Source organism: Tachyglossus aculeatus, chromosome 11, assembly GCF_015852505.1.
Source record: "Tachyglossus aculeatus isolate mTacAcu1 chromosome 11, mTacAcu1.pri, whole genome shotgun sequence".
Taxonomy (NCBI): Eukaryota; Metazoa; Chordata; class Mammalia; order Monotremata; family Tachyglossidae; genus Tachyglossus; species Tachyglossus aculeatus.
Genome location: NC_052076.1, coordinates 4,045,941 through 4,062,559, shown reverse-complemented (window position 1 = coordinate 4,062,559; position 16,619 = coordinate 4,045,941). Strand labels below are relative to the sequence as shown.

At 50.6% G+C, this 16,619-nt stretch overlaps 1 protein-coding gene and 1 non-coding gene across 3 annotated transcripts in view; one reads left to right on the top strand and one right to left on the bottom strand.

The window, feature by feature from the left end:
• The window catches only part of HIPK2 (homeodomain interacting protein kinase 2), an 84,425-nt gene extending 69,382 nt beyond the window's left edge, over nucleotides 1-15,043 (bottom strand). For both annotated transcript variants that reach the window (XM_038754560.1, XM_038754561.1), the window contains exons 1-2: nucleotides 14,980-15,043; nucleotides 6,900-7,968 (exon numbers count right to left, since the gene is read on the bottom strand). In XM_038754560.1, coding sequence (XP_038610488.1) covers nucleotides 6,900-7,968; nucleotides 14,980-15,019 — 1,109 coding nt within the window. In that variant the 5' untranslated portion in view covers nucleotides 15,020-15,043. The remainder of the gene's footprint in view (nucleotides 1-6,899; nucleotides 7,969-14,979) is intronic.
• On the top strand, nucleotides 1,755-1,828 carry TRNAN-GUU. The gene has a single exon. It is a non-coding gene; the product is annotated as a tRNA-Asn (tRNA).
• Nucleotides 15,044-16,619: the final 1,576 nt, after the last annotated feature.

Genomic DNA, 16,619 nt, shown 5'->3' with positions numbered 1-16,619 from the left:
GACAGAGCGATGATGGGGCTGTGGTCTGCCCTCCTCTCCCCACCTCCGCTTCAATCCCCCGGCAACAGCATTCAGGGAGGGAGGGAAGAAGCGGACTGTTTTCCAGGCTCCGATTCCTCTTCTGCACCTCCACCACGGCGCCGAGGCCTCACTCTTGGAAAACAATTCCTGGGAATTCCGGGCCTGGAATGCCCTCCCTCTGCCCATCCGCCAAGCTAGCTCTCTTCCTCCCTTCAAGGCCCTACTGAGAGCTCACCTCCTCCAGAAGGCCTTCTCAGACTGAGCCCCTTCCTTCCTCTCCCCCTCATCCCCCTCTCCATCCCCCCCATCTTACCTCCTTCCCTTCCCCACAGCACCTGTATATATGTATATATGTTTGTACATATTTATTACTCTATTTATTTATTTTACTTGTACATATCTATCCTATTTATTTTATTTTGTTAGTATGTTTGGTTTTGTTCTCTGTCTCCCCCTTCTAGACTGTGAGCCCACTGTTGGGTAGGGACTGTCTCTATATGTTGCCAATTTGTACTTCCCAAGCGCTTAGTACAGTGCTCTGCACATAGTAAGCGCTCAATAAATACGATTGACGATGATGATGATGACTGTCTCTATGTGTTGCCAATTTGTACTTCCCAAGCGCTTAGTACAGTGCTCTGCTCATAGTAAGTGCTCAATAAATACTGATCATCATCAATCATATTTACTGATGATGATGTAATCGTACTGATGATGATGATGATGATGGGAACCACCAGCCTTGAGGTGCATGTTGGGCCCAGACACCCGGTTCCCACTTCCCGCGGATTACGGAGAGGTCGCCCGGCTCCCCGGGACGCAATGGAATCGGGATTTTTTTTCCCACCCTGCCTTCACGGGGAGGGGGAAACCGGAAGGCGGGAGGGCAAGCAGCCTGCAGCCACGGGGGTAGGATGTGGTCCCTAAAAGAGCACGTTGGTCGCTCTCCCCCCGCACCCTCTCTCGGGACCCGGGCAAGCAGCGTGGCTCAGTGGAAAGAGCCCGGGCTTTGGAGTCGGAGGTCAGGGGTTCAAATCCCGGCTCCGCCAATTGTCAGCTGGGTGACTTTGGGCAAGTCACTTCACTTCTCTGGGCCTCAGTTCCTTCATCTGTAAAATGGGGATGAAGACTGTGAGCCCCCCCGTGGGACAACCGAATCACCTTGTAACCTCCCCAGTGCTTAGAACAGCCCTTTGCACATAGTAAGCGCTTAATAAATGTCATCATTATTATTATTATTGGACCAACACCCTCCCATTAGAGTGTATCCCCCCCACCAACTGCCACCTAGGCAACTGGGTACTTACACAATTATGGCATTTAAGTGCTTACTATGTGCCAAGAACTGTTCTAAGCACTGGGCTAGATACGAGTTAATCAGGTCGGACATAGTCCCTGTCCCCCATGGGACTTAGGGCCTTAATAGGAGGAAGAACCCCATTTTCATTTGAGGAAACTGAGGCACAGAGAAGTGAAGTGACTTGCCCAAGGTCAGCTAGCAAGCAAGCAGGGGAGCTGGAATTAGATCTGACTCCTGGGCCCGTTCTCTTTCCTTATTCTCCCCTTCATTCGTTCATTCATTCATTCAATCGTATTTATTGAGCGCTTACTGCCAACTTGTACTTCCCAAGCGCTTAGTACAGTGCTCTGCACACAGTAAGCACTCAATAAATACGATTTATTGATTGATTACTGTGTGCAGAGCACTGTACTAAGCGCTTGGGAAACTAAGGGTTTCTGTGGCGCAATCAGTTGGCGCGTTCGGCTGTTAACCGAAAGGTTGGTGGTTCAAGCCCACCCAGGGATGGTGTCTTTATTGTTTTCACCTTGCCTCCTTCCCTTCCCCACAGCACCTGTATATATGTTTGTACGGATTTATTACTCTATTTATTTATTTTACTTGTACATATCTATTCTATTTATTTTATTTTGTTAATATGTTTGGTTTGGTTCTCTGCCTCCCCCTTCTAGACGGTGAGCCCGCTGTTGGGTAGGGATTGTCTCTATCTGTTGCCGAATTGTACTTCCCAAGCGCTTAGTCCGGTGCTCTGCACACAGTAAGCGCTCAATAAATACGATTGAATGAATGAATGAATGTTGGGTAGGGACCATCTCTATATGTTGCCTACTTGGACTTCCCAAGCGCTTAGTACAGTGCTCCGCACATAGTAAGAGCTCGATAAATTCGATTGATTGATTGATTGGGAAGTCCAATTTGGCAACATATAGAGACGGTCCCTACCCAACAGTGGGCTCACAGTCTAGAAGACTTCCATACCCCGTAGCGCGTGTATACACATCTTTACGTTCTCTTATTTCTTCCTCCCTGTATCTGATTCTGTCGTCTGTCACTAGACTGAAAGCTCCTTGCGGGGAGAGATCAAGCCTATTCATCCCATGGTAACGCTCAGTCCAATCCTCCGCACACAGGGCAGGGGCTCAATAAATACTACCGATCGCTGGATCGCTGCTTCTCCCGTTTCCGCTTCCCGGCCCAACCGGGAATTTCGGTCGCAATCGCCCCGGTCATCCTCGGAAGCCGGAGGGCAACGGCTACTGTCAACCCCAAGGGACCTTGGGACGCAACAAGGATGTGGTGGCAACATCTGCAATCTGAGTGACTTTTTCTCTTTTTCCTCTCCCCCTCCCCATCCCCCCCGCCCTCCCTCCTTCCCCTCCCCACAGCACCTGGATATATTCACTCATTCATTCAGTCGTATTTATTGAGCGCTTACTGTGTGCGGAGCCCTGGACTAAGCGCTTGGGAAGTCCAAGTTGGCAACATCTAGAGCCGGTCCCTACCCAACAGTGGGCTCACAGTCTGGAAGGGGGAGACAGAGGACAAAACAAAACATATTAACAAAATAAAATAAATAGAATATGTACAAGTAAAATAAATAAATAGAGTAATAAATCCGTACAAACATCTATATCAGTAGATCAAACATCAATCGCTCAATAAATATGATTAAATGAATGAATGAACAGCCCTGGGTCAGGCAGAAAACTTCCCTGGATGCCCAGGTGTCTCCGGGGTCATCTCTATCTGTCCCACTCCCTTCTTGGAGGCTCATGAGGGATTAATTAATTAATTAATTAATTCATTCATTCATTCGTATTTATTGAGCGCTTACTGTGTGCGGAGCACTGTACTAAGCGCTTGGGAAGTCCAAGTTGGCAACATCTAGAGACGGTCCCTACCCAACAGTGGGCTCACAGTCTAGGAGGGGGAGCCAGAGAACAAAACAGATTAACAAAATAAAATAAATAGAATAAATATGTACAAATAAAATAGAGTAATAAATCCGTACAAACATCTATACATATATACAGGTGCTGTGGGGAAGGGAAGGAGGTAAGGCGGGGGGCATGGAGAGGGGGAGGAGGGGGAGAGGAAGGAGGGTATATATGTCTGCACAGATTTATTACTCTATTTATTTTACTCGTACATATTTACTATTCTATTTATTTTGTTAATGAGGTGCAGCTGGCTTTGTTTCTATTTATTCTGATGACCTGACACCTGTCCACATGTTTTGTCTTGCCGTCCGTCTCCCCCTTCTAGACCGTGAGCCTGTTGTTGGGTAGGGACTGTCTCTATAGGTCGCCGATTCCCAAGCGCTTAGTCCAGTGCTTTGCACACAGGAAGCGCTCAATAAATATGATTGAATGAATGAATGAACAACCCTGGGTCAGGCAGAAAACTTCCCTCGATGCCCAGGTGTCTCCGGGGTCATCTCTATCTGTCCCACTCCCTTCTTGGAGGCTCACGAGGGATTCATTCATTCATTCATTCAATCGTATTTATTGAGCTCTTACTGTGTGCGGAGCACTGGACTAAGCGCTTGGGAAGTCCAAGTTGGCAACATCTAGAGACGGTCCCTACCCAACAGCGGGCTCACAGTCTAGAAGGGGGAGACAGAGAACAAAACCAAACATATTAACAAAATAAAATAAATAGAATATGTACAAGTAAAATAGAGTAATAAATCCGTACAAACATATATACATATATACAGGTGCTGTGGGGAAGGGAAGGAGGCAAGGCAGGGGGCATGGAGAGGAGGAGGAGGGGGAGAGGAAGGAGGGTATATATGTCTGCACAGATTTATTACTCTATTTATTTTACTTGTACATATTTACTATTCTATTTATTTTGTTAATGAGGTGCAGCTAGCTTTATTTCTATTTATTCTGATGACCTGACACCTGTCCACATGTTTTGTCTTGCTGTCCATCTCCCCCTTCTAGACTGTGAGCCCGTTGTTGGGTAGGGACTGTCTCTATAGGTCGCCGATTCCCAAGCGCTTAGTCCAGTGCTTTGCACACAGGAAGCGCTCAATAAATATGATTGAATGAATGAATGAACAACCCTGGGTCAGGCCGAAAACTTCCCTCGATGCCCAGGTGTCTCCGGGGTCATCTCTATCTGTCCCACTCCCTTCTTGGAGGCTCACGAGGGATTCATTCATTCATTCATTCATTCAATCGTATTTATTGAGCACTTACTGTATGCAGAACACTGTACAAAGCGCTTGGGAAGTCCAAGTTGGCAACATATAGAGACGGTCCCTACCCAACAGTGGGCTCACAGTCTAGAAGGGGGAGACAGACAACAAAACCAAACATATTAACAAAATAAAATAAATAGAATAGGTACAAGTAAAATCAATAGAGTAATAAATCCGTACAAACATATATACATATATACAGGTGCTGTGGGGAAGAGAAGGAGGTAAGGTCGGGGGGTGGAGAGGGGGAGGAGGGGGAGAGGAAGGAGGGTATATATGTCTACACAGATTTATTACTCTGCTTATTTTACTTGTACATATTTACTATTCTATTTATTTTGTTAATGAGGTGCAGCTGGCTTTGTTTGTATTTATTCTGATGACCTGACACCTGTCCACATGTTTTGTCTTGCCGTCCGTCTCCCCCTTCTAGACCGTGAGCCCGCTGTTGGGTAGGGACCGCCTCTATAGGTCACCGACTTGGACTTCCCCAGCGCTTAGTCCAGTGCTCTGCACACAGGAAGCGCTCAATAAATAAGATTGAATGAATGAATGAACAACCCGGGGTCAGGCCGAAAACTTCCCTGGATGCCCAGGCGTCTCCGGGGCCATCTCTATCTGTCCCACTCCCTTCTTGGAGGCTCACGAGGGATGAATGGAGGAGGCCGGCTGCCCGCTGAGCACCGGCCTGGGCGCTTCGGAAGGTGTCGGATTTATCGGGCGCTTACTGAGGTCTGGGGGTCAGTACACCGGCCCTCAGCAAGCCCCGTGATGGACGTCCCGGGGGGACGGCCAGCGTTGCGATCATCTAGAGAAGCAGCGCGGCTCAGTGGAAAGAGCCCGGGCTTTGGAGCCAAAGGTCATGGGTTCGAATCCCGGCTCCACCACATCAATCAATCAATCGTATTTATTGAGCGCTTACGGGGGAGACAGAGAACAAAACCAAACATACCAACAAAATAAAATAAATAGGATAGAAATGTACAAGTAAAATAAATAAATAAATAGAGTAATAAATATGTGCAACCATATATACATATATACAGGTGTTGTGGGGAAGGGAAGATGGGGGGATGGAGAGGGGGACAAGGAGGAGAGGAAGGAAGGGGCTCAGTGTGGGAAGGCCTCCTGGAGGAGGTGAGCTCTCAGCAGGGCCTTGAAGGGAGGAAGAGAGCTAGCTTGGCAGAGGGGCAGAGGGATTGGGGGCATTCCAGGCCCGGGGGATGACATGGGCCCGGGGGTCGATGGCAGGACAGGCGAGAGCGAGGTACGGGGAGGAGATTAGCGGCGGAGGAGCGGAGGGTGCGGGCTGGGCTGGAGAAGGAGAGAAGGGAGGTGAGGTAGGAGGGGGCGAGGGAATGGACAGCCTTGAAGCCCAGGGTGAGGAGTTTCTGCCTGATGTCAGCTGTGTGACCTTGGGCAAGTCACTTAACTTCTCTGAGCCTCAGTTCCCTCATCTGTAAAACGGGGATTAAGACTGTGAGCCCCCCCGTGGGACAACCTGATCACCTTGTATTCCCCCCAGCGCTTAGAACAGGGCTTTGCACACAGTAAGGGCTTCACAAATGCCGTCATTATTATCTCCCCGCCGGCCACGTCGGCAAGCGGAAGCCCCGCCTGAATCCGCACGGGAGCCGGGAGGAGCCGGGCCTCGGACCGAGGGTCAGAAGGACGGGCTTCCGCCGCGGCTCAGTGGAAAGAGCCCGGGCTTGGGAGTCGGAGGTCACGGGTTCTAATCCCGGCTCTGCCGCGTGCCTGCTGTGTGACCTTGGGCAAGTCACTTCACTTCTCTTAGTACAGTGCTCTGCACAGAGTAAGCGCTCAATAAACACGATTGATTGATTCCCTGAACCTCAGTTCCCTCATCTGTAAATGGGGTTTAAGGCCGCGTGGCACAATCTGATCACCTTGAATCCCCCTCCAGCGCTCAGAACGGTGCTTGGCACATAGTAAGCGCTTAACAAATGCCATTATTATTATTATTCCGCCGGGATCTCGGGCGGAAGCAGCCGGCAACCCAGGGCGGGAGCGGCTCGGTCCGGCCGGCGCCCACAGTGCTCCGCCCCGGGGGAGCCCCCGTCCATCAGTCGTATTTATCGAGCTCTTACTATGGGCAGAGCAGTGTACTAAGCGGTTGGAAGAGTACAATACGGTAGACTAAGCAGGCACGTCCCCCCGCCCATGAGGAGTGTACAGTCTAGAGGGGGAGATGGAAATTAATAGAAATAATTTATGATCTCTACCAAGTTAAAGACGTGCGTGTAAGCGCTCTGGGGATGGGGGTGGCGACGTCCCGGACCGGCCAGCCCCCCGACAGCCGCCCACCCCGTCTCCGTCTCTTCCTCCCTCCCCGTCCGCCCGCCTGACCTGTAGTAGCGCGACTGCAAGTAGGTGGAACACACGGCCTTGGACACGTGGCTGGCGGAGCCGAAGTCGATGACCTTGACCCGGTAGGGCTGCCGGGGCGGATCGACGAGCATGATGTTCTCGGGCTTGAGGTCGGCGTGGATGAGGCCCAGGCTCTTGAGTTTCATCAGGGCCGTGGCCACCTGCTGCAGGACGGGCCGGATGGAGCGGAGGGGCAGGGGGCTGAACTTGTTCTGCTTCAGGAAGTCGTACAGGTTCTGCTCCAGCATCTCGAAGACCAGGCACGTGTGGTTCTTGTGCTGGAAGCACTCGTAGGCCCGCACGAAGTTGTAGTCGTCGGCGCTCTCCGTGCTCAGCCGGGCCAGGATGCTGACCTCGATCTGGCCCTGGCGGGCGTAGGACGGGTGGTTCTTCAGGATCTTGATGGCCACGATCTCGTTGGTGCCCCGCTTCCAGCACTTGACCACCTGGCCGAAGGTGCCCCGGCCCAGGAACTCCAGGACCTCGTAGGTGTTGGTCATGGAGCAGAGCACCTCGTGCTGGACGAGCTGGTAGTCGCCCTCTCCGCCGGAGCCGCCGGTCTTGGCGGCGGCGGCGGCGGCGGCGGAGGCGTTGGCGGCCCCGCCGGCGTGGGTCGGGGCCATGGGCGGCGGCGGGTGCTCCTCGATGATCTGGACGCTGCTCGTGTTCTCAATCTCCTCGCTCTTGCGCTTCAGCCCGCATTTCTGATAGGTGTCCAGGAGGCTGACCGTGCTGCGCCGCATCAGGTTGTGGGGGACGCCCGGGGCCACCGCCCCAGAGGTGCTGCTGGCCGAGGTGACCACCACGGGCCCGGCGCCGCCCGGGAAGCCCGCGGCCGGCTCGTAGGGCCCGGCCGGGTTGGGGCCGTGAAGGGAGGAGCTGACGGGGGCGGCGGGGGCCTTGCTCTGCTGGCTGTAGATTTTGCCGTGGGCGCCGTAGCCGGTCATATCCCAGGTAGAACTCGGCTCCACTTTCAGTTTCTTCACGCTGCAGAAGGCACTTGATTGGAGAGTGTGAGGGGAGAACGCCTGGACGTGCGAGGCCATGCCTAGCCGCAAAACGAGAGGCGGACGGTGAGCCACGGGAGGCGAGGGACGCGGCCGCGGGAAGGGGCCCGTTCCCCGCTCGGCCCCGAGGGACGGGATGGGCGTCAAACCGCCGGGGCCCGGGCAAACTCCCGCCACCCAGGGCGCGGCGGCCTCACTCATGCCCCCCGGCCCCCCGCCCCGGGGTCCCACGGCGGCGGCGACACTGGAGTTAGAGTCAGGGGCGCTTTGAGGGGTTCGATCTGCTCCCCATTTCGGGGCCTGGGCACGGGGAAAGCAGGGCGAGGGCATCCGAGGAGGATGCCGGGGAGCCCGTTGCCCCGGCGACTCCGCAGTCAAGCTCCAACATTCTTCAGAAGATGGAATCTGGTCACCGGGGGTGGGACGGGGGGCCACGGAGGGTGTTTATTATAATTATCATACCTGCTATCACTTTCCGTCTCTATATGTTGCCAACTCGGACTTCCCAATCAATCAATCAATCAACTTTCCGTCTCTATATGTTGCCAACTTGGACTTCCCACTCAATCAATCAATCAATCAATCGTATTTATTGAGCGCTTACTGCGTGCAGAGCAATGTGCTGAGCGCTTGGGAAGTACAGGTCGCTAAGCGCTTCCCAAGCGCTTAGTACAGTGCTCTGCACACAGTAAGCGCTCAATAAATACGACTGATTGATCGCTTAAGCATTTACTACGTATTGAACGGCGTTCGGGGCCACTGGGGTAGACGGAAGGTAGTCAGGTCAGGCACGTGGGGCTCACGGGCTACGTAGGAGGGAGAACAGGCGGTGAGTCTCCGTTTTACAGGTGAGGAAACTGAGGCACAGATAAATTGGATGGTTTACACAGCAGCCAACCAGGTCTTCTGACCTGGGCCCTCGCTCCTTCAGCTAGACCACCCTGCTCCGGGGAAAATGGCTGCGGCCCAGGGAGAGGCTTGGAAGGCGTCATCAACATCACCGTCGATCATCGCTGGCGTTCACTGAGTGCTTACTATGTACTAAGCGCTTGGGAGAGTACAACAGAATTGGCAGACATGTCCCCGCCCACAATGAACTTAAAGTCTAGAGGATCGTCTCCCCCTTCTAGACTGGGAGCCCGCTGTTGGGCAGGGACCGTCTCTAGATGTTGCCGACTTGTACTTCCCAAGTGCTCAGTACAGTGCTCGGCACACAGTAAGCGCTCAATAAATATGAATGAATGAATTAATATTAACAAAATAAAAGAAATAGAATATGTACAAGGGCAGGAGCTAGGAAGCGGGTTTATGACACGTTGTGGGTGGGAGGTGCCTGCCTGGGAATTGGCTCTGCTCCCGGCTAATTGGAAAGCCCGGCCTGCAGAATAATAATAATAATGATAGCATTTATTAAGCGCTTACTATGTGCAAAGCACTGTTCTAAGCGCTGAGGAGGTTACAAGGTGATCAGGTTGTCCCACGGGGGGCTCGCAGTCTTATTCCCCATTTTACAGATCAGGGAACTGAGGCCCAGAGAAGTGAAGTGACTTGCCCAAAGTCACACAGCCGACAAGTGGTGGAGCCGGGATTTGAACCCAAGCCCTCTGACTCCAAATAATCATAATAATAACGATGGTATTTATTAAGCGCTTACTATGTGCAAAGCACTGTTCTAAGCGCTGGGGAGGTTACAAGGTGATCAGGTTGTCCCAGCGGGGGCTCACAGTTTTAATCCCCATTTTCCAGATGAGGGAACTGAGGCCCAGAGAAGTGAAGTGACTTGCCCAAAGTCACCCAGCTGACAAGTGGTGGAGCCGGGATTTGAACCCATGACCTCTGACTCCAAAGCCCAGGCTCTTTCCACTGAGCCACGCTGCTACCGGATTTGAAATCAGGTTTCACTCCTTCACACAGAAGCAGCCTGGTTTAGGGGGAAAAGCACGGGCCTGGAATCAGGAGACCAGGCTTCTCGTCCCCGGCCCCGCCACTATCCCGCTGTGGGACCTTGGTCGCGCCGCTTAACCGCTCTGGGCCTCAGTTTCCTCAGCTGTAAAATGGGGATGAGATACCTGTTCTCCCTTCCGCTTAGTCTGTGAGCTCCTAGTAGGAGAGGAATTGTGTCTAATATGACTGCATTGTATGTTTACCCCAGGGCTGGGCACAGGGACCGTCTCCATATGCTGCCGACTTGCACTTCCCAAGCGCTTAGTACAGTGCTCGGCACACAGTAAGCGCTCAATGAATGATGTGACTTTGGGCAAGTCACTTCACTTCTCTGGGCCTCAGTTCCCTCATCTGGAAAATGGGGATGAAGACTGTGAGCCCCCCGTGGGACAACCTGATCACCTTGTAACCTCCCCAGCGCTTAGAACAGTGCTTTGCACATGGTAAGCGCTTAATAAATGCTATCATTATTATTATTACGTGCTTAACAAATATCATTATCATTACTATTATTATTATTATCATCATTATTATTAAACCTACCTCACTGGAGAGAGCAAAACGCTCACTTCTGCCAGACAAGGGGTCTCCTTCCCAGGTCAGAGCCTCCTAACAACCACCTCCGTCCTCAGTCAATCAATCAATCAATCAATCATATTTATTGAGCGCTTACTGTGTTGCAGAGCACTGTACTAAGCGCTTGGGAAGTACAAGTTGGCAACATATAGAGACAGTCCCTACCCAACAGTGGGCTCACGGTCTAACAGTCCCTAGCGCTTAGCAAATCAATCAATCAATCGTATTTATTGAGTGCTTACTGTGTGCAGAGCACTGTACTGAGCGCTTGGGGAAGTCCAAGCTGGCAACATATGGAGCCCAACAGTGGGCTCGCAGTCTAGAAAGTGCTCTGCACAAAAATAGGCACTTAATAAATACAACTGATCGATTGATTGGCAGACACTCTTAACAACCAGTTGCACTCTGTCTCCCCTTCTAGACCGTAGGCTCGCTGTGGGCAGGGAATGGGTCTGTTATACTGTTGCACTGTACTCTCTTAAGCGCTTAGTACAGTGCTTTGCACGCAGTAAGCGTTCCATAAATACGAATGACTGATTGATTTTTGCACCTTCTACTTTATAAGCCCCTTTTCACCCACAAAGGTGTCTTTCCTTTCTCTCCTTTGTCCGGGCCACGTGGAGTCCGAGCCTTCTGGCCCGCCCGGCCACTGGATCGCTTCCTCCCCTCCTGCTATGTCTCCTCTATCTGTTATCATCATCATCATCATCATCATCATCATCGTATTTACTGAGCGCTTACTGTGTGCAGAGCACTGTACTAAGCGCTTGGGAAGTCCAAGTTGGCAACATATAGAGACAGTCCCTACCCAACAGTGGGCTCACAGTCTAAAAGGGGGAGACAGAGAACAAAACCAAACATACTAACAAAATAAAATAAATAGAATAGATATGTACAAGTAAAATAAATAGAGTAACAAATATGTACAAACATATATACAGGATATGTATATATATACATAGATATAGTATATATATACATAGATATAGTATAGATATATATACATAGATATATCTATCTATATAGATAGATATATCTATTTGGCAATTATCAATTAGTCAATCATGGTAATTTATTGAGTGCTTATTGGGGGCAGAGCACTGCAGTAAGCACTTGGAGAGTAATAATAATGATGGTATTTGTTAAGCGCTTACTATGTGCAAAGCACTGTTCTAAGCGCTGGGGAGGTTACAAGGTGATCAGGTTGTCCCACGTGGGGCTCACAGTCTTCATCCCCATCTGACAGATGAGGGAACTGAGGCCCAGAGAAGTGAAGTGACTTGCCCAGAGTCAAACTGCTGACAGTTGGTGGACCCGGGATTTGAACCCATGACCTCTGGACTCCAAAGCCCGGGCTCTTTCCACTGAGCCATGCTGCTTCTCAAGTAGCATACACAGTAGTGGAATACAACATAATAATAATAATGATAATGGTATTTGTAAAGCGTTTACTATGTGCAAAGCACTGTTCTAACAGAGTAGAATGCAACAGATTTGGTAGATAGTTTCCCTGCCCGCAATGAGCTTACAGTCTAGACCCCTAGGTTTTACTGGATTTTTTAATGGCTCTCATTCATTCGTTCAATTGTACTTAATAATAACAATAATAATAATAATAACGGCATTTGTTAAGCGCTTACTATGTGCCAAACACCATTCTAAGCGCTGGGAGAGAGACACGGTAATCAGGTTGTCCCACGTGGGCTCACAGTCTTCATCTCCATCTGTCAGATGAGGGAACTGAGGCCCAGAAAAGTGAAGTGACTTGCCCAGAGTCACACAGCTGACAGTTGGTGGACCCGGAATTTGAACCCATGACCTCTGACTCCAAAGCCCGGGCTCTTTCCGCTGAGCCATGCTGCTTCTCAAGTAGTGTATACAGTAGTAGAATACAACATAATAATAATAATAATGATAATGGCATTTGTTAAGCGCTTACTATGTGCAAAGCACTGTTCTAACAGTGTAGACTACAACAGATTTGGAAGATATTTTCCCTGCCCGCAATGAGCTTACAGTCTAGACCCCTAGTTTTTATTGGATTTTTTAATGGCTCTCATTCATTCGTTCAATTGTACTTATTATTATTATTATTATTAATAATAATAATAATAATAATAATAATAATGGCATTTGTTAAGCGCTTACTATATGCCAAGTACTGTTCTAAGCACTGGGAGAGATAGACGGTAATCAGGGTGTCCCACGTGGGTTCACAGTCTTAATCCCCATTTTACAGATGAGGGCACTGAGGCATACAGAAGTGATTTGCCCAAAGTCACCCAGCTGACAAGTGGCGGAGGCGGAATTAGAAGCCACAACCTCTGACTCCCAAGCCTGGGCTCTTTCCACTGAGCCATTAAGTGCTTATGATAATAATGATAATAATAATAATAATAATAATAATGGCATTTGTTAAGCACTTACTATGGGCAAAGCACTGTTCTAAGCGCTGGGGGGATACAAGATGATCAGGTTGGCCCACGCGGGGTTCACAGTCTTCATCCCCATTTTACAGATCATCATCATCATCATCAATCGTATTTATTGAGCGCTTACTATGTGCAGAGCACTGTACTAAGCGTTTGGGAAGTACAAATTGGCAACATATAGAGACAGTCCCTACCCAACAGTGGGCTCACAGTCTGAAAGGGGGAGACAGAGAACAAAACCAAACATACTAACAAAATAAAATAAATAGAATAGATATGTACAAGTAAAATAACTAAATAATAGAGTAATAAATATGTACAAACATATATACATATATACAGGTGCTGTGGGGAAGGGAAGGAGGTAAGATGGGGGGGATGGAGAGGGGGACGAGGGGGAGAGGAAGGAAGGGGCTCAGTCTGGGAAGGCCTCCTGGAGGAGGTGAGCTCTCACTAGGGCCTTGAAGGGAAGCGGCGGAGGCGGGATTAGAACCCACGACCTCTGACTCCCAAGCCCGGGCTCTTTCCACTGAGCCATTAGGCGCTTCTGGGGTGTAGCACTGTACTAAGCGCTTGGGAAAGTACACTACAACAATAAACAGTGCCATTTCCAGCCCACAACGAGCTCACGGTCTAGAATTTTACTTCTCTTTTCCAGACGGTGCTGCCTCCTTCTTCAGTCTCAGCTTCATTTCTAAGACTCCATTTACCCCAATGTCCGTGTCCCCATCTAGACTGTAAACTCGTCGTGGGCAGGGAATGTGCCCGTTATATTGTACTCTCCCGAGTGCTTAGTACAGTGCTCTGCACGCAGTAAGCGCTCAATAAGCGCTCTGTTGCTGCCCTGCCCTCCAACTGCTTTCCACCGACCAGGCGCACCGTGCCTGCCTGAAGCGGCACGAAAAGCAGCACGGCCCGGGGGATAAATGCCGGGCTTGGGAGCCAGAAGGTCACGAGTTCTAATCCCCACTCCGTCATGTGTCTGCTGTGTGACCTCAGGCAAATCGCTTCACCTCTCTGGAGTCAGAGGCCGTGGGTTCAAATCCCGGCTCCGCCAACTGTCAGCTGGGTGACTTTGGGCAAGTCATTTCACTTCGCTGGGCCTCGGTGACCTCATCTGGAAAATGAGGGTCCCTTTCCTTCCCCACAGCACCTGTATATATGTTTGTACATATTTGTTACACTATTTATTTTACTTGTACATATCTATTCTATTTATTTTATTTTGTTCGTATGTTTGGTTTTGTTCTCTGTCTCCCCCTTTTAGACTGTGAGCCCGCTGTTGGGTAGGGACTGTCTCTATATGTTGCCAACTTGGACTTCCCAAGCGCTTAGTACGGTGCTCTGCACACAGTAAGCGCTCAATAAATACCATTGATGATGATGATGATGATGAAAATGGGGATGAAGACTGTGAACCCCCCGTGGGACAACCTGATCACCTTGTAACCTCTCCAGCGCTTAGAACAGTGCTTTGCACATAGTAAGCGCTTAATAAATCCCATCATTATTATTATTATTATTATTCTCTGTGCCTCAGACCACTCACCCGTAAAATGGGTTTGAGACTGTGAGCTCCATGTGGGACAGGGGCTGCGTCCAACCCGATTCGCTTGTAGCCGCCCCAGCGCTAGTATAATAATAATAATAATAATGGTATTTATTAAGCGCTTACTATGTGCAAAGCAGGGTTCTAAGTGCTGGGAGGGGTACAAGGTGATCAGGTTGTCCCACGGGGGGCTCACAGGCTTCATCCCCATTTGACAGTTGAGGTAACTGAGGCCCAGAGAAGTGAAGTGACTTGCCCAAAGTCACACAGCTGACAATTGACCTCTGACTCCAAAGCCCAGGCTCCTTCCACTGAGCCACGCCGCTTCTCATCATCATCATCATCATCATCAATCGTATTTATTGAGTGCTTACTATGTGCAGAGCGCTGTACTAAGCGCTTGGGAAGTACAAACTGGCAACATATAGAGACAGTCCCTACCCAACAGTGGGCTCACAGTCTAAAAGGGGGAGAGCATTCTCATAATGCTTGGCACACAGTGACCACTTAATATTATTATTATTATTGCTAATAATAATAATAACTCCTACCTACGTCTCGGGAGAGTGCAGGGCGAGGACCGAAAGACATTTCTACATGAGGAGCAGCTGGGGAAACAGGTCCAGAACAAGAACGCAGGGAACTTTGGGGACGGAAAGGGTCGCTGGTTTCCACGGCAACCAACTATGATGTCACGGACCAGAGGGCCTGACTATGGTGGGGGGTGGAGAGGGGGAGTGAGCAACAGGGAAAGATGAATTGATAAAGAAACAAAGACCCTTTTTTTTCCCGTCTCTGGCTGTCACAGAGCAGCGCATGCAGAAATCCATAAAATATGGAGTACACCCTGACTCGTTCCCAAACAGACAGAACATATTTCAAAGTTTTCCACAAGGCACCGTTGCATTTTGGAGGGGATTTCAAACATTTCCTCTCCGGGAGGGGACAGGAGGGCGGCAGGGCGCTCCGCGCGGGGAATGTGTATTTATGACCTTTTAAAATTGTATTTTTCAGCCCTCTGAGGCCTGTCCCTTTCCCAGATAGAGTAAGTGCCAAAGAAACGGCTCGGCTGCAGGATTTCAGAAGCTTCATCAATCCAGGGGACGCGGGTACCCGTTGCCCGCACCCCGACAGCACATTTTTCATAAAAATCACCTAAGGACGTTCATTAAAATGCCTGTTCGGCCTGCTCTCTCTCTCTCTCTTTCACACACACACACGTGAATAGCCTTAAAATAAACTCCGGGCTCGCCGGTCAGCCGGATGATCCTGAAGTGGATGAAAAGCAGGCCCGTCTCGCCTCCCCCCAGAACCTTGCCCAGGCTGCCGACATTAAACAGGATCTCGCCTGAGGCCAGGGGGGAGGACGGAGGGGAGGAGGCTTGGAAAACCAAGGGAGAGTCGCCTCCTCCATCCCTCTCCTGCCCTGCCCGGGCCCCCCACCCCTAGCCCCTTGGGAGGGAGGTCGCCTGTGGGGCACAGGGAGGGGAAATGAAATTCCCGTCCCTTCCCCGACACGACTGCGTTGCCTGCGTGCCTGTGTGGAAGCGCGTGTTTGTGTGTGCATGCGGGTAAGCCGGACGGCCCCCGCCCCTGATGGGGGGCAGAGCACGGCCTCGTCTTCCTCCTCCATCCGTCGGGAAGTCCGCATTTCCTGGATCTCCCCCCCAGGAGCGGGGCTCTGGATTCAGTCTGGCGGGACCGGTGGTGGACGGCGTAAACAGTCCCCGGACCCGAGACGGTTCAATCCATGGATGCTGATGGAGAATCCATAAAACACATCTATGGCTGAGGCCCAGAGACGTTCACCGGTGCTGCAAGCCGGCAAATCGACCCCCCTTCTAGACTGGAAGCTCGTTGTGGGCAGGGATAAATTCCACTGATTGACTGATTGATATCACGTCTGCCGGCGGATCGGAAAAGTGGGAAGGGGATGAGGTTACAGGGGTGCCGGAGGCCAGGGTGGTCTTGGTCTGGGGTACTCTCCCGAGCGTACTCTGCACACAGTAAGTACTCAATAAATACGATTGATGACTGACTCAATCAATATTTATTGAGCATTTACTGTGTGCAAGGTGATGTACTAAGCACTTGGGAGAGGACAACTCTAATTGAAGGAAGTTGGGAACAGCGGGAGGGGAAAGGGCAGAGCGTGAGCAGGATATGATGGATGGCGCCCGGCTTGGGAGAG